General features: G+C 39.0%; 1 protein-coding gene across 5 annotated transcripts in view; it reads right to left on the bottom strand.

The window, feature by feature from the left end:
- Nucleotides 1–1,040: 1,040 nt before the first annotated feature.
- Chrm2 (cholinergic receptor muscarinic 2) overlaps nucleotides 1,041–18,216 on the bottom strand; it is a 133,373-nt gene continuing 116,197 nt past the window's right edge. For 4 of the 5 annotated variants that reach the window (XM_052720249.1, XM_052720246.1, XM_052720248.1 and 1 more), the window contains one exon: nucleotides 1,041–6,564. In XM_052720249.1, the coding sequence (XP_052576209.1) occupies nucleotides 5,124–6,524 (1,401 nt within the window). In that variant the 5' untranslated portion in view covers nucleotides 6,525–6,564 and the 3' untranslated portion in view covers nucleotides 1,041–5,123. Of the gene's footprint in view, nucleotides 6,565–7,188; nucleotides 7,213–18,216 lie in introns of those variants that run through there. The other variant, XM_052720250.1, reaches the window with a different exon arrangement.

Here is an 18,216-nt window from a genome sequence, read left to right as displayed (position 1 = left end):
ATAATAGTGGGCCCAATGTTTGTATATATTTCAAATTAAAATGTAAATATTTCTTGAGATCGTCCAATATGGTGATATTTTATTTGTACTGAAATGTGATTTTATTTATATGTTAATAAATAAAGTTGCCCGGGGGTCAGAGCTGATAGCAAGCCATAGCAGAAGTCTGGCAGTAGTAGCACATGCCCTTAATCCTGATCACATGACAGGCAGATCTCTGTGTGTTCAAGGATACCACCAGCATGGAGACACACACCTTTAATCTCAATACCAACCATAGAAGACCTGGAGGTCTGTATAGATGGGCAGTGACGAGGAGGTCATGTGGCTGGGTTTACAACCAATGAGAAGGCAGAACAGAAAGTCTATAAAAAGACAGATACACAGGAAGTAGCGCTCTTGCTGAGAGGAAGGACAGCAGCAGCAACAAAGGGTAAGCTCAGCTCTCAGCTACTGCTCTGACCTCTTGGGCTTTTAACTCTGCAATTGGCTCTGTGTTTCTTATTTAATAAGACTGTTCGTCTACAGTCCAACCAGTATCCCCTTATAATAATACACTTAAGCTATGGGGATGGGCATGTTCTGAAGAACATAGATAGTTCAATGGACATTGAAGAAAGGAAAGGGATTGCTGTGGAGAGTTTAGACACTCTGAAACAAACCATGTATTTTCATTGGGAAAGCTGTCATTTTGTAGTTCATTAAGGTGTTCTGGCAGGCCATGGAGGAGAAGCTATGTGGTTGAGCCCATGCTAAAAAAGTGGTTTTTGAAGCACACTGCCTGAACCATCTTTACCTTGTTTGTCAGGGGGAAAGAAAACATTCTGAAGGTCATCCTTCTCTCCCAGTGTGATTATTTTCCATTTCACTAAAATCAGTTAATTTGGAAGAGAGTGCAACTCTTTGAGAATGGGTTGGTTGCAGCCTCATCAGGCAATCAGACAGGAGATCAACACAGCTGTGGGACCCACAGCAGCTGGGAAGGTTCTCATTGCAAGCTTGTCAGGCACAGGGAAAGAAATCGTGGCTCTCACATGGGCTGATACCAGAAAGATTTATTAATGTATTCCTTCAAGAGATCTCTAAAATCAATGTCAGACACTCAATGATAAATCAGTTGAATATTAATGTGGATAGGAGTTTGGCTGCTCTTAAAGCTCTTCCTTTGATGCAAAATATGATTTTCTTTGAAAATGGAGCACATTAAATCTACTCTTATTCTATGAAACAACATATATACCAGAGTGCCTGTAACAATTTTGTGTATAATATATTTATTTGCATACAGAAATATGTATTTCTATTATACATTTTATTTTATTTATAGAATATATATATATGAAGCATACAGCATATTATGGGAGATATATTAAATATACATAGAGTTCATGCTACAGCATGCACCCTTTTAAGAGAAGCCTATTGGAGAGGAATGGCATTGTATATACATGCTAAGAATACATGTTGCACAAGTTTATCCAGCTGTGGGTGCCTTCCTAATCTAATTGCAACACCAGTGTTATGGTGTTGACAGAGATCTTATCAAATTGAGGAGGGGAGCAACTGTCAATGAACTAAATAGGAAAAAAAAAGTTGGCTGCATTGCTGAATAACTGTTGGTATCATTTTTAAATCCAATCTCCCCTCATGCCATCTCTTCAGGACCAAAAAGCAGTGAGTTGTCAACAGTAGAGGATGTGGGATTCTAGACTCCATATATCAAGCCAGATGGTTTATCTTATTCTTTGTAGATTACTATATTGGTGACCTTGTCCCAACACTTGGGATCTGTCATTAAGGGGATGATGAATTGGTCAAGAGGCAATCAGTTCTTTTCTCAAGACATAAGCTGGCTCTTTTCATACTCTTAATCTTCTCTTTTTAAAATACCACTCTGGGATATTTACATTATTGCTACAAGGGAAAAAGAAATAAAGGCTTGACAGTTACTGACATTTCCAGTGAAAGCGAGGAGATGAGTCATATTGTTTCTTTAAAAGGCTCTTCATTCGTGTGGAAAAAAATGTTTCCAGTAGAAACTGATCAGACTAGAAGCAGCTAGGTTCATGGACAATACTGCAGCCTCTCAACTAGTATCTGTGATGCCATAACCAGACATTAAGATGCCACAGTGCTGTAGGTGTGTGAGAGCTGCTGTTTTTTAAATGTATGTGTGGTCTGTGCTTTTATCTGTGAATTTCAAATCCCACAGTTAGTGAGGGAGTGTTTCTGAGAGCTGATGAGTGAGCTTTGCTTTACTCTAACAAGGAAGCAATTTGCATTAATCCTTTTTTTTTTTTTTAATGAGAGAGGATTAAGAAAGCAAGTTCCAGAAGCCCCTTAATAGAAGCGGTCCTTCTCAGTCCTGGTACCATCACCATTTTGAAACAAATCATTTTCTTTGGAAGTGGAGGTGCGAGGAGCCCTGTCTTGTGCATTGTGACCTGTGCAGCAGCATTCAAAGCCCCTTCTCATTTCATACAAATGCCTATTCCCAGTTGTGACAATCAAAATGGCTCTACATATCACTAAGTGTCCACAGGGTAAAAATTGCCTCTGCTTGAGAGTCATAAAAACAAGCAAAGCCAGGAACAATGGAGACAGATGTTTGAAGACAGTCTCACTCCAATAATGTCAGTGTCCTCCTCTTATCCTCTGACTCTGATAGAGAAGGTTTCCATGGTACCTTTGTTCTTTTCTTGAATTTGACAGTTTCTCTTTTTAATAAAGTTGTGGAAGCTGTGGCAAATTATCAGGCATAGAATGAATCAAGGGAAGAATACAATAGAGACACAGAGCAAGACAAAGATTGGCTCGTGGTGGGTTGGGCTTAAAGCAAACAGAGACAAACACTGAATTTTGGCCTCCAAAGTGGTGGTTCCAATGGAGAAACCATGTTTGCATCACAATAGTATATAACATTTAAAAATCAAAGTTGGCCAGTGGATTATTTTTCTTACAGGAAACCAAGAAGCCCATTGAAATGAAGTCGTCTCCACTCAACTAGTTGAAGAAACAACATAAAAGTAAATGTGGTCTTAAAACTCAAAATTTACATTTTAGTAATTCTGAACTAAAGGAACTACATCAACTAATTATAGACTAAATTAATCTGAACCAATGCTATATTTTACACATAGGAGATTTTTGAGGTAAAAACAACTGAAATTACTCAAAAAAATTATGTTCATAAAGGATAAATACATACATTGTTAGCCATTTGCTTCTTATTAACTTACAATATTTTTGTTGCTGTTGTCATATCCCCTGTCTCCCACTTGCTGAGATGCTACTGATGTGCAGTCAGACAGAATAACTCTAATAACTTTTAGGACTTCATACTTATCAATTTGCCATGTAACACTCATGGGATGGGCAGAGAAGGAATCAAAGCCCGTCAGTGAAAACCTGAATTTTGAAAAGGAATTTATAACTTTAATTTCTATCCATTAGGCTCACACTTAGAAAATCTGATTGGAAGACCATAACATATAATGGGAGAAAACATAGGAAGACAAAGATAACTAGTTAAATATGAATTGATATAATTCTGTATTTATTTAGCTTATCAAGGGTGGATTTCCTACACAGACATTACCAGTTTAATGTTATCCTTTAGTAATCATTTCAGTGACAGCTATTTGTGATCAGATAATAGAGTGAAAAAAATGGCATGACAAGAACCACATAAACTCTCCCTTCAGGTTCTGTGGGCATAGTTTGCTTCTGTTTGATTATCCACTATATTTATGCCACAAAGATTAATATAACTCTCCTGATTAGAGAATTTTGAAGTGATATAATCTTGCAGAGATTTGAAGACAATTTTAAGAACATGTAATATCAGTAAATGTTTTTTGCATGGCCCTTTCCCCACCCCTGTGTCTTAGCATGGCTATAGAAAACCTCATTTGAGTATAATTTGAATATCATCTGCTAACAGACATGGAATATAAGGTCTTTTCCTCTTGGGGTTGACACAGCAAACTAATCTTGTTTAAGATTCTGAATGAGCAAAGCAGCATTGTATTCCTGCTGACAAAGTCAGGAGTTCATATTGTACACTTTAACAAGGTCAGGCACATGGGGCAGGCAGGTTTGCGTTCAAACTGACGGCCCTTCTGACCTTCTTTCTTCTCATCTTAAACTTGATCTGTCCTCGGCGAGCTTTCCCCAACTAGACTGACCATTTTCTAAAGTGATTAAAATTTAATTTTAAATGACTTTGGTTTCCCAAGCATATTTATGTCTTAGGCAGACTAATCTGTTAAAATAGGTTAGTTTAGAAGAAAATCAGATGGGTGAAAATATTCCACACAAAGGAGCTCAAATGAAGGAAACCCTTACAGGGTCGTACACTCTCAAACAATGCAAGGACACAGTGGGAAGAGGCAGAGTGCCCATTTTTATGGTTGACTCTGGCCAGATTTAGGAGAAGTCCTATGGGTATTATCCGTACACAATATAAAACCAGAAACTACAAAAATAGTAGAAAAAATAGTATGACCTAGTTGGGTTTTCATTGTTTTGCTTTCTTGCTTTTCATGTTGGGAAAGGAGAAGAGAGAAGAAATAAGCAGTGATTATATCCTTAAATCCTTCAAAGAGCACGGCATAGCCTAGAATACGCTCAATGCTCTGCTGACCATCTCTGCATCCTATTTGATTTTCTTTCTTCATATCACTCATTGCGTGTCTGCTTCTTTATGTTTAGGTCTCTGTGTTAGCATGTAGCGTGACATTTCTTCCTCATCTAGACACATGGGGACAACAGGAAGAAACAACAAACAAGGTTACTCTTGTGCAGAGACATGAAATTGCAGATTCAGAAGCCCTTCTTCAAGAGAGTAGGAGACAGCACAGATTGTTTCTTAGAGCCACAATTTCTTCGTGTCTCTTTCGTTGTCTCCTAAACCGACAGCGTTTATAAGGTATAAGTTCACTTATTTATTTTTCAAACTGAAGCATGGGCACGGTGAGAGTGTCACTTTAGACTGCCTTAACTGCACATGTGTAGCAAGACTGTAAAGTGCAATGGCAGATCAGTATAAATAGATGGCTTTCTTGTCTCTGTTCTTCTTCCCAAGCCCCACTTGGCCACCTTTCTTCTTTTGTAAAGGTCTTTTACCTTGTAGCGCCTATGTTCTTGTAGTGACACATAAGGAGGTGTTTAAAAGTCTTTTTGAAGGTGGCATTACAAAGTGCATAGCAGGCAGGATTGATGGTGCTATTGATGTAACAGAGCCAGTAGCCGATTGTCCACACTGTATTGGGGATGCAGGGTGCACAGAAGGTATTGATGAGCACCATGACATTGTATGGTGCCCAGGTGATGATGAAAGCCAACAGAATAGCCAAGATTGTCCTGGTCACCTTCTTTTCCCGGGATGGAGGAGGCTTCTTTTTGGCAGGCTGCTTGGTCATTTTCACAATCTTGCGTGCTACAATGTTCTGCTTTTCATCCCCATTTTGACCTGAGGACCCAACTAGTTCTACAGTTGTACTTGTTGGGGTGCATGAGTCACCTTTTTGTGTCTTGGTGACAATTTTGATGCATGTTTGCTTAGAGTTGTCATCTTTGGAATGGCCCAGAGAAGTGGAAACTGTGTTTTCATCCTGGGTGATTTCATCATCTCTCATATTGGAGGCGACAGCACTGACTGAGGTGGAGTCATTTGAGCTCTCCTTCTCCTCCCCCTGAACACAGTTTTCAGTCACACCATCCCGGGGAGCCTTGCCATTCTGGATTTTGTTGTGCTCTAGGCCACCGTCACCACCTGGCATGTTGTTGTTGTTCGGCTTTACAATTCTTCCTTGCACCAGACTTGGAGATACCGGATCTTGGTTGGCCACAGGTTCCTTCTTTTCCTTCTTTATCCTGCTCTTACTTGCCCGGGATATATGCCAATACAGCACGGTCATGATGATGACAGGCAGATAGAAGGCTGCGATGGCAGTGCCGAAGGTGACAGCGGCATTGGAAAAGAACTGAATGTAGCACTCCCCGTCCTCCACAGTTCTCACTCCTACGATGAACTGCCAGAAGAGAATGGCTGGAGCCCAGAGGATGAAGGAAAGGACCCAGGCAGCTGCAATCATCATGCCTGCCATTTTTGTGGTCCGCTTAACTGGGTAGGTCAGAGGTTTTGTGACACAGAAGTATCTATCAAAGCTGATGATGAGCAAATTCATAACAGAAGCATTGCTGACCACATAGTCCAAGGCTAGCCAAAGGTCACATACTACAGGTCCCAAAGGCCAGTAACCAATCACAGTGTAGAGGGTATACAAGTTCATGGAGAAAACACCTATGATGAGGTCAGCACAGGCAAGGCTGAACAAGAAGTAATTGTTGACTGTCTGAAGGTGACGGTTGACTTTAATAGAAACCATGACCAGGATGTTCCCAATGATGGTCACCAGACTGAGGGATCCAGCCACAAGAACAATAAATACCACTTCAAATGTCTTGTAAGGACTGGTAATAGCCAAGCCATTGTTAGATGAGTTTGTTGAGTTATTCATTTTGTGTTCAGTAGCCAAGTGTCCAAATAAACATTTAAACCTGCAGGGAAATAGAATGAAGTTAACAACTATAATATAAATATTACTTCAAAACACATCAGGTTCCTTCCTTTTGAAAAACTTCCCAGTCATTCTTCTGTATCCTGAATATTTACTGTATCCTGTCTGACCCACCCAAGAGGTAAAGGCTTTAGATGGAAGACTGAAAATTTTCTTAATAGTTGGCAATGTTTATGATCCAATAATGCCATGAGTGACTCCATATACAGATATGAGTATCTATCTATGTATCTGCCTGTTTGTTTATATCAATAAATCCTTATGAGTTGAGTTGACTAAACCAAATTCATAGCTAAAACTTTCCAAAATAATTAGAAACTTCTGGCTTTGAAATAAATTTAATAAACCACTGAGAGACGAAATATTGGGACAGAACATAAAACTGTATGTGTAACTTCTATAGTCATTAACACCTTTCCTTCTGGCAGCTTGTGCCCTTTCCTTGTTAATATTGATGTGGCAGTGATAAAAAAGACAGTATACTAGCCAGTGCACCCAACCGAAGTGAATTTGTTTTTCTCAATTCTGTTTTACAATTGTAATCATCTTCACTTAGCCCCAGAATTTCAAAAATTCCATGACTTGTAAAAGAATCATCACTTACTGTTGATATTATTATACCATTTTCCAAATGTCTTTGCTTCAAACCACTGTTAAATCTACTGTCTAACTATTCTTTGACAATCTTCTATCTTCCTGAAGAGGAAGCCATGGCCCAGGAGGCTGCAGAAAGTGATACAGTAGCACACATCAAATTAGTGAGAGGCATGCTACATTTCTTTCCTTTCTTCTTGTTTACAAGTATTATGAATTGCTTTTAAATAAAAATCATAAAATAAAATTCAGCCTTAGGTCTCTCAGATGTGTGTTTTCTCAGTAAGTATTAAGGGCTACAGAAAGTCTTTGCAATTGATTGTTTCATCTCCCATGTTAAAGGAAGAAAGTTGAGATAATAAGAGTTTAAGGAACTTCTTTATCACTAGAAAAGTGAGTAAACAATTTACAACTATTGTCAGCACCTTACTTCATCCTTTTTTTTTATAACTTCCCTCTGCCTACCCTCTCTTTTGAAGAATTGCACTTAATGAGAAATTACTAAGTAACAACATAACGATGTTGTAGATGCAGAGGTTGCTAGCGGTTTCTACTTAAGACAGATTGTTTAGTGGACCTGGGATCTTTATCCATGTTGAACATTGGAAACTCTATGTGATGTGAACCACAGTCACTATTGAAACTCAGGAATTTTTAGAGATACCCTACAAACTTTGATACTGATGGTGTAAAAATGGAAGACACTCACTTAGAAGCAAGTAAAAGTATTTGAAGCAGGGACATCCTTTCTTCCAACAGGATATACACACTATATAGGGTTGTTTCTCTTCTACGACAGATAGCAGCTGGCTTCCACCAACCTCTCCCTTACTACTTCTGTTTCCCAAATTTCTGATGTCATTAAAGCAATAAGATTACATCACAAATGAAGATGTTCACAGTGTGGATGAACTTCAAAGCATATGGTAAATGCGTAATGTGGTATTCTATAACCTAGTTTCTAACAAGGTTCTGGATGTATTTTGAACGCATGAGAAAAAAAACTTTTCTTCACCTAGTTCCTTTGTATACATAGCAGAGAGAAACATTCATGGTTCTATGTTTTCTTCACAAAGTTTAGGTACTCATGTCATTTTTAAATTATTAGCCGCGTATTTCTGAGTTTGCTGTTAAATTCAATGAACTTTATTTCCATTTCTTCTCCAACTCTTTTTTCTTTCAGCATTGTGGCGAGGATTAAAGTGATGTTATGTCCCTGAATGATAGTCTATAAAGGCTAAGCATTAGACATGTGCTTTTAAATATTTAAACCTGCCAAGCAGATGTAAATTAATCACCTCTCTTAACCTTTCATAGCAGCTAACAGAAAAGGATGAGTCTCTGTGTGTTTGAAATGAGTATGAATGGGAAGGCATGGGGTAGAATGGAGGGGTAGAAGTAATAAATTCTCATTATTGATGATAGCAAACTGTCAACAACAATGTTATCAAGAAAATCATCAAAAGGACAATTAGCATATTGTGAGCATAATTACTCTTCAGAACAAGTCCTGCGGTGGCTGGTGTTTTTATGACACATATTGATCTAAGGATCAAAGAGTAAAATTACTTGAGATTCAAACTAGTGGTACTCTATGCAGACTCTTACAAATTAATAATCACTGCTTATCTAAAAATACTCCCATTAGCCGAAACCATTTGCACACACCAATGACCTGCAAGATTAAGCCTGGTTTCCAGATATAAAGTTGGGTCCTTGATTTATACAAAAATGTGAGAATCATGTACAGACCCAGTATTGCATCTTTGAGGGGAGATGCTGATATTAAAGCTTAGAATTAGTAAATGGGACTTGACACATAAAAAATGTGGCATTTGCAGTTCTAAACATTTTTTTAAATTAAAAAATCATTACAAAATTATATCACCAAAGTGTTGGATGGGGAGGCAGAGGTAGCTCAGTGCTAGAGTGCCTGCTTAGCATCTGAAAGACCCAGGTTTCCATCACAAAGGAACACACACACACACACACACACACACACACACACACACACACACACCACAGCCAGTGTATCCCCAAATGAATTGAAAAATGCCCTTTCACAGTTCACTCACATCCACTCAGGGACACTATAGTTCTAAATATTGACACCATTTTTTAACTGTTATGGAGAAAATCAATTATAGCTATAAAAAGTAAATTCTGATATTTACTAGACAGGAGTGGAGAATTAAATAATACAAATGAGATATATGCCTGGGTGGGGCAGCACACCCATTGTAGCAGCCCTTTCAAAACTGAATCCAAGGTGGAATGATCTGCATGAATTGATCAATCAATGTGTGAGCAACCTAATTATTGCATGGTTTCATTTGCTAATTTATAAAATTGTTATGAGCCTAAAAAGTATTAGTCTCATTTTTCTATTTGTAAAATTGACATTGGTCAGAGGTATGGAGAGTTAGTGCCCAATTTACATTCAGGTCTACCTGACACCTGTTATCTCCTTATTTTTACTATGTCTCGCCTTGACCTGGAAACTGAACACTCCAAGTGCTTTACAAGAATGGAAACAAATCTAATGGAAAACAAGTCAGGAAAATCTAATCCATGGACTGCTGATGGAGGACGAATCTGTTTCCTGAATTCCCTGATAGGTTATCCAGTCCCAAGTGTTCATTTTAAACACATGTACAGACAAGCAAGAGAGAGAGAGAGAGAGAGAGAGAGAGAGAGAGAGAGAGAGAGAGAGAGAGAAATAATTGCCGAACAAGTCATGGATTTGAGAGCACGGTAGGAAAGCACAATGTCACAAACATCCTCATGAGGGATAAATACAACAGTATGCTCTGAGATGCTTAAAAGTTTGTCCTGACAATATCATATTATGCAGGGCTTTCAGCACAAAATACTATTGTAGCAAATATGAAATAAGGTTGAATTGATGGGGCAACACAGAAAGCATCAGAATATCATGGAGGCAAGGCTCCACCCAGTGAGTGGTTAACAGGTGATCAGTTTCCTGTCTTAAGAATGAGCTGCAGTATTCTTGTACTGTGTTATCATTGATTAAAATGCAGGAAGCTTATTCATTTACATTGCTTTGTAGTATTTATCAACAAATATGCTGTATGTTAATCTGATCAATGATATTATAAATGTGACTTTTACTTCCTGATGTGGGACAGATGATCATTGTGATGGAATTCATAATCTGTTTTAGGTCTTTGCAACCCTCATTTAATCCCACTAATTAATAAATGGCATGGATTTTGACATTAAGCATGCTTTTTTGCCATCAAAACAGTTAAAGACCAACTAAGGGAGAGAGAGAGAGAGAGAGAGAGAGAGAGAGAGAGAGAGAGAGAGAGAGAGAGAGAGAGAGAGAGAGAGAAAACTAAGGAGTCATTTATTCCTACAAGTGTTAGGGAGCAAAGCCCCTGTTCTCTGAGAAATGTAGTATTTCACACCGTTTGATATTGATGCAATCGAGGGTGACATGACTTGTTTTTGTCTTATGTGTTGTTAACTTTTACTGCCTGATGAGTCATGGAGCAGCAGTCTGTCCTTCAGAACCGGCTGTGTTAATATTCCACCTCCTGGGTGCTGGGACGGGGTTGCACAGTCAGGGAGTGGATTTCCATTTATTTCCCGTTCAATCTGATTTTTCCTTTGAGCCAGGACATTGTGAGTCAGTGTGGGTACCCCTCCTTCCTCACCAACTCCAGCATCTCACTGGAGCAGCGGCAGTTGCAGTGGGGCTGGCCTTGCTTCTCTTTGTTCCAGAATGCCTTCTGAAGCACTGGGATGAGCAGGTCCGCAGGTAGCGTCAGAGGCTGTGGGGGTGGAAGTGAAGAACGAATGGGAGCCCAAAGAAAATAGGGCATGTTCTCGTCCACGAGGAATTTCTAATCTAGGAGTGACACAGACTGCTGATGAGACTCACAGGCTACCTACGAAGCTGGAGAGATGTGGGGCCAGTTGCCAAGGCTTAAGGCTCTGGGAGGAAGGTTGGCCAGAACAGAGCGAAATAAATAGAGAAGGCTCCTTGGTACATCTTCCCTAAATACCCTTGGCTCATCTTCTTTCCCTTGGTTCCCTTCCTCTCATCATGATGCCTGACTCTCTTTCCTGGCAGTTCTCCAGACTAGGTACCATCACTTTTTTCTCAGGGAAGTGCGATGCAGTGGTTTGGGGCCACTGGTCTAGGACTTTGAACTTAAGAACCTGAAAGTTCAGAGACATAAAAGAAAACTCACACACACTTATTTACCCACACTAAATTGACATGTTATTTAAAATGAAATGTCTCAAAAAATACTCTCAAAGAAATGTGTGAGTTTTTCCCAGTTAGGAAACTGTAGCACAAAATGGCAGACTTTGCTAGATGCGCATTATATAAAAATTTGGGTTAGAAAAGCAAAGCTATTCCGAAAACATACTATAGTTTCAAGCTGCTGTACCTTTAAGATCCATGCATGTTTTGTACTTTGTTTAAGGGGGAAAAAAAGAGCAAATGACGGAAGAGTGAAAGCAGCTGAAACAGCATTCTGATCCTCACGTCAGTACACACAGAATTCATGAATTCTTTCAATGTGAAAAACATCAGGATTATGCACGAGCTTACTGCAGGGTAACCGTGCTGGCTCTTTTGGCTGCCTGTCAAATGTAATACTATTCTTAGTGATTCTGGGACAAGCTTCCAGTCCATGTCAGCCATGCTATCTTTTCCCTTCTCAAAACACATTGTAAACACCACTTACCCTAGAAAAATGTCACGACTAACAGGGAAGGAGTAGCAGCCGTGGTTTTACTAGGATCCTAGCTTTCCCACTTCACGTAAGTCCTATTTTAGTTATTATTCACACACACTGTTCTTCCTGCCAAAGACAAAAGGGGTCTGGACATACATAAGCACAATGAAGCCAGGGACTGATCAGGCTTTTAGCTTTTGAAGAGCACATCTCATATGGATAAACACATTGGCTTCCATCCTCTTCTGCACTGAATTCAACAGATCTCTGAGATAGTTGAGGGCTATAGTTTTACAATTTTTTTCTGTTTCAAGAAAGTGCAACTCATTTATAGTAAAATGCATGGGCCTAAAGCTACAGCATGAAACATGTACTACACTGAGCAGGCCAGATCAAACATCCAATCAGAGGAAACTCTGTGTCTAATGGTGGTTAGGCCCCCTCCAGGAAGACCAGAGGAGGAAATGGACCAGTGGCTGCAGAGCTGGGGGAAGCTGTGTGTGATTTCACAGCTGTATCTGCGTCTTTCTCTTTCTCTTAAAATGCTGGAACTGTGTAGCTGGTTTTTTAAATTTTGTTTTTGTAGGGTTTTTTTTCCCCTTGAAGTTGGCAGGATGCTGGTTTAATAACACTAAATCAGTTAATTCATTGCTTTGAATTAAAATTTGCAGAGGAATTGTGGCTTATTATAAGCCTGATAGAAAATTCTAGAATGAAAGCTGTTGTTCTCAAGAAGCTGAGCAATTCCAAACAATACACCCCTTTAGGGAGAATTTTCCAGGGTGTACATGCCTTCTATTGGGAGATGAGATGGAGCATGTGTCAACATACAACTTTGGGTTGTAGATCAAGGACACACCTTGGGAGACAAGAAGGAATTCCATTTAGGAATAGTATGAAGTTTTTTAATGTTGTCCTTGAAGGGTGGACCATGGCAACCAGGAAATGGATAAACGCTATCAGAGATTGTGCACAGAATAAACAGTACACATATAAGTGAGATTTCCTATGAGTTCAATGGAAAGCTTGGAGAGCACAATTTGCAATAACTGGGTAGAGAGTAAAACTCTCAATTGTCCTTAGGCATATACTTATTATAAGTGTGTCTCAGGGAGCAGGGTTTATGAAGAGAAAGGAAGCCTTCCTCATCAGTGTAACCTACTACTCTTTCCACAAAAATGCACATTTCTATGAAAAGTACAAATGAGTAGTTTTTGTTTTATAGACTTGGCTTTAATGTTTATTACCATTTGAAATGCAGGAAAAACAGGCATGTAGAGCAGAGTCATTATCAGTCTTCTATCTGCAATCTCTAGAATGTATCTGTGTGGAGCCCACAGGAATGAATTTACCTCCAAAAGATCCAAACTTTGGATCTTCCCACTTTTCAATGACAAAATGACACCTGCCTCAGAGCCTTATGATTCATACCAGAGTCAATGGGGCTATAAAAATAAAATAGTAATGAAGTATACAAAGTAATGGGCAGCAACTATTTTTATTGTTTCCAATCGAAACACGAAATGATTGTTTCCCCAGAGCCTGATTGCAGCCTATTTCAAGAACTCAGCAAAATGACCACAGTGTTATCTCACAAAAATGTGAAACCCAAGAGCATTGAGAAGATTAAAGTTTTTACTAAATGATCAAATAGCAATTCAGATGAAGGGACATAAAAAGATGCATTGAGTCAGCAAAGATTTGTGTATCTAAAGCACTAATTTAGAGTCCCAATAGAAAGCAAGTTGGTCAGAAAGAATGGAGAAGTCTATGTTTGAAACCAGAGTAGTCAATTCTCCTAACTGCTTGAAATAAAACCATTTCTTATTGATGATGCTGGGGGAATTACATCGTCATTAAATGTATGCAATACAGTATGGCATCCAATTTCTCCAACCCTTTCTTCTCTGATGCCCTCCCCTTTCCCTTCACTTTAGTTCAAAACTATTTAAATATCTAAGTGTCCCTGACCCCCCTCCCCCTTTGCCTCCAGACTCTGCTTGTTGGTTTGTTTTATTTATTTTTACAGTGCTGAGGATTGAAGCCAGGGTCTTGTGCACCCTAAGTGACTGGCCCATTGAGCTGAACTCCCAGCCTCCTTCACCTCCAGTCTCTCCAAACACTCTTTGACATCATGTCTTTCTTGAAACCTGAGCTTTGTACTAACAAGTACAAAACCCTTACCTTCACCTTTCTCTAAGAGACAACTTTTGTGTTGACTGAGCCCAAGATGAAAGATATGACAGAAATGACACTTGTTTTCTTGAACGGTACCATCTGGGCTTGGAAATAGGCCAAGTAGAATTTATTTGCCTTCATCTACATCATGCCATGTTGTAAATGATTGCTAAAAATTGAGCAGTTTATGCAAGGAATAATTGTACATGCCTTTAATTCCACCATACAGGAGGCAAAGGCAGACAAATATCTTTGATTTCAAGGCCAGCTTCATCAACATAAGGAGTTACAAGCCATCCAGAGTTACATAGTGAGACTGTCTTCTCAAAAAACAAACAAACAAATAAACAAAAACGAAACAAAACGAAACAAAACAAAAATAAACTGGGAAACTCATATATTGGCATTGAATTACCATTTCCATTCATAAGCAATGCAGGGTAAGGAAATATCTTCCAGCTCATGGTTGGAAAATGGATGGGAGCAAATGCTCAAGTCTGGTCAAAAGCAAGTTTTTAGCAGCATCATTGTATTACCAGACAAAGCAGGCTTAGTCTGAGTTCTCTGCTGAGATGAGATGGGAATGTGCACACCTAGACCTTTAAAAAGGTTAGCGTATGTGTTTACGATTACTTAGCCTGCAGCACATCTCAAGGTGTCAGCAGATGAGAAGCTGGATTTCCCCCCGAATCTTCACCTGACCACTGTGTGTATACATGTATATGCACACACGTGTTGAGTAGCTGCTGAGTAGGGGAGGATTGTGACACCTATGAAAGGGAAACAAAACAGGTTTTCTGTTATTATAAAGGCTCTAGATAGGAAAGACTCCCAGGAAGGATCAGTACAACATGACAACACACTGTAGGAAGGGAACTTCCAGGCCACACAGCTGTCCTTCTACAAGCAACGTCCAGACATGAAGAACATCTTGAGTCTAGTGTGTCTTTCCTTTTGAGGGAGACAGTAGAGAAGGTCCTGGTTATCTAGCTATGGGAGGTGCCAGCAAAAGGCTGGCTTCTCACTTTGTAAGGGTGACACAACTCTTCTTCCAGTAACTTCTATTTATACATGACTGTGATGTGTTTGTGGATGTGGTAGTTAAAGCTTTAGCTTAGCAAAACCTAAAAAAGAAGGCTATCTCTTTTCTTTGCTGGGTATGTGATCTACTGAAACCCTTTTCATATCGAAGTGATCTAATAGGTATAGAAAATAAAATGTGTTACAATTTTTATAGGGACATAATGCAGGAGGCTCCTTGCAGGTGCTCAGTCACTGTGATTAAGTTGATTATAATTTAACAGGTGGTTCTAATAAACAAGTGCAGAATAACAGGAGGAAGCAACATAAAGGAACCATGCATGCACTCTGTATTACCCCCCAAACCTAAGAAAACTATTTGATATTTTTCGTGAGTTAATTCAATTTCTTATTCTCTTATTTGCTTCCATTCAACATAGGATTCAAAAAAATGTCACTCTCATGCCAAGCATATGGGTTTTCTCATATGAAAAGTAATAACTAATATCTTCTTGATCAAGAGGTCTGAAGCAATGACAGTTAATCTTTCTTAAAAATTATGCCTGTAGATCCAAGAAAGATTATTTGAGTGTAAACTTATGTTTTAGTACAAAGCTGCATTCTCTTAGAGAAGTTATTCTTTCTAAGGGGGTAAGAAAAAAAATAGCCCTTCACAGTTTTACATCCAACCCCAATACTAAAAACTGTCTTTGACCACACCATCAATGAAGAATGATTCTTCCTTCCCCAGCAGCTATCAACTACCAAATAAGAAAACATCAAAAATTTTCACTCCATGTCAAATTATGAGGCACAGAGCATGATTTATGAATATGCATAAATTAACTTGGAAGTCACATTTAGCATATCAGTGTAAGTGATGTTTTTAATGAAACAACTTTTTTAAACATTTCATTTAACAGTTTTACTAATTGAAAGAAAACACCTTGGACCAAATGAAATAAAGAATACACACCCTAATGACATCGGTATTGGAAGGGGTGGGGGAGCCTCAGGACTTTTCTTTCATTCATATTTCTGTAGACAATTCCAATTTCTTTATCCAAGTCTTTGTCTTCAATGTCCATTCATTGTCTGTCCTATGTTTGATTTATGTGGCATGTATGAAGTATTTAAAGCCACTCCACAGACTCCATTGCCAAATCTCGGCCGCCATGTTATTCTTCCACCATCACTCTAGGAAACTTAACTTTGTTTATGATCTAGTGTGTTCAAAACTTTAAATAGCTAAATTCCAAGGACAAGAGGAATAGCCTCATGGTCCTAGAACCCAGAAACTATAACTAGATTGCAGTTGAGTTGAAGAGTTACCAACTTAGCACCGATGGCCATTTTGGACTAAGAATCCTCATCATTAGCTGTGCTGTGCCCAAAGACAGCACCCATCTTAACCTCAGCCTGTCTTCATGTATGATTCATGGATAGCCAGTAAAATGGGAATATTTACATAAATGCTCTTAGGATAGATTCAATGTTAGATCATCTTTTTTTATTAAGAAATTTCTTTATTCATTTTACATACCAATCACAAATGTCCCTCTTTCCTCCTCCTTCCCCTACAACCTCTCCCTCCAGACCACCCCCATTCCCTCCTACAAGTAGGTAAGTCCTCTCATGGGGAGTAGGCAGAGCCTGGTTCATCCAGTAGAGGCAGGTCCAAGGCCCTGCCCCTTCCTCAAGACTGTGCGAGGTGTCCCACTATAGGTGGTGGGCTCCAAAAAGCTGCTCATGCACCAGGGATGGACCTCTTTTTTATCCGATTGAGAATTTCATAAGTTTATGCAATGAGATGATTATATCTACACATACCCACTGTTCTAACTCCACTCATTCTTGTCCCATACATCCACCTTCCTTTGTTTCTTTCTTTCCTATTCTTTCCCTTTTTAAATCTAGCCATTTATTTATAAATCACTAGATCCTTTTAGTGGTGCCCACATGTACAAGGGTCTAGGGCCAACAACTGAAGCTTAGAAAACCTACCAGTGGCCACAACCCCTCAGAATGGTTCTCCTTCCACCAGTTCTTCAGCTGTGGGGTGCATCCGGAAATCCTCCCCCGTTTTGGCTGACATTTGGTTTGGCTTGGTCTTGTTCAAGGGTAGATACTCTCTTACCTTATGCTCTTTATGCTGAAGTGTCCCTGGCTCTGTGTCTACATGTAGTGACCTGACTTGTGAGCAGCCTGTCTCTGGCTTTTCCCTTGTTTGGTGGCTTTCAAAGCCCATTGTAAAGCTGAAAGTTGATGGTTTGATCTGCTTTACTCAGTGCTTTTCCTTTTATTCTTTTAGGTATTGTTAGTTAAATAAAGAACACACACTAGGCTGGCCTCTTTAAACAGGATCTAAACTAGTAAGTCACAGTGAGTGGTCCCTATCTAAATGGAGAAGTAGCTACCTAGATTATAGAAATACCCCAAACAGACACAGTGTGGAACAGGGACAGTGAGATCTGTGACGATGGTTGTCACTATATCCAGTACATCCTAAAATTCCCAACCATGCATGAAAAAATAAAGATTTGAGAGTCACTGAAATAGCTGGCTCTTTTATTCTTTCTATGAATGGCACAAACCTTCTGAAAGAAACCCTGAAGCAGTTACTTTACAAGACTCAATGGATTTACAGAACCTGAACAACATTTTCATATGCTGAGGTTAAATGATTCGAAAAATTATGAATTGCCTTCAGTAAAGTACAGATATATAAAGCTGAGAATTAAAAAAAAAACCCATCAAAGATGTCTCTGATTATCTGGATTGTGGTGTGTGAGATTGGAATGGATAAAAACATTAAAGTGACCAGAAATAATCCTCTTTCTATCATCAAGGTTAAAGCAAAGCAGCAACATGGAATTTGAAGTAGAGAAATTTAAAGGAAACCTTTAAAAACCTTTGATTTAGGGATGGAGATGTAGATCAGAGATACATTATTTGTGTAGATTATGTAAGACCTTGGGGGCAGTTCACAGCAACTGAATAAGTAAATATATTAAATCAAAAGAAAATATTTGGTTTAGGTGCTTTCTAAAACATGGGATAGATTATGAAAAGTCTGAAGATCTGAGTGAGTCTCAAGGCTTAGAAATTGGCTGTGGCTAGGTCAG

The sequence above is a fragment of the Peromyscus californicus genome, unplaced genomic scaffold (genome assembly GCF_007827085.1).
Source record: "Peromyscus californicus insignis strain IS unplaced genomic scaffold, ASM782708v3 Scaffold_6__1_contigs__length_162567912, whole genome shotgun sequence".
NCBI lineage: Eukaryota > Metazoa > Chordata > Mammalia > Rodentia > Cricetidae > Peromyscus > Peromyscus californicus.
The sequence above is the reverse complement of the archived record's forward strand: the minus strand, read 5'-3'. Positions and strand labels throughout refer to the sequence as shown.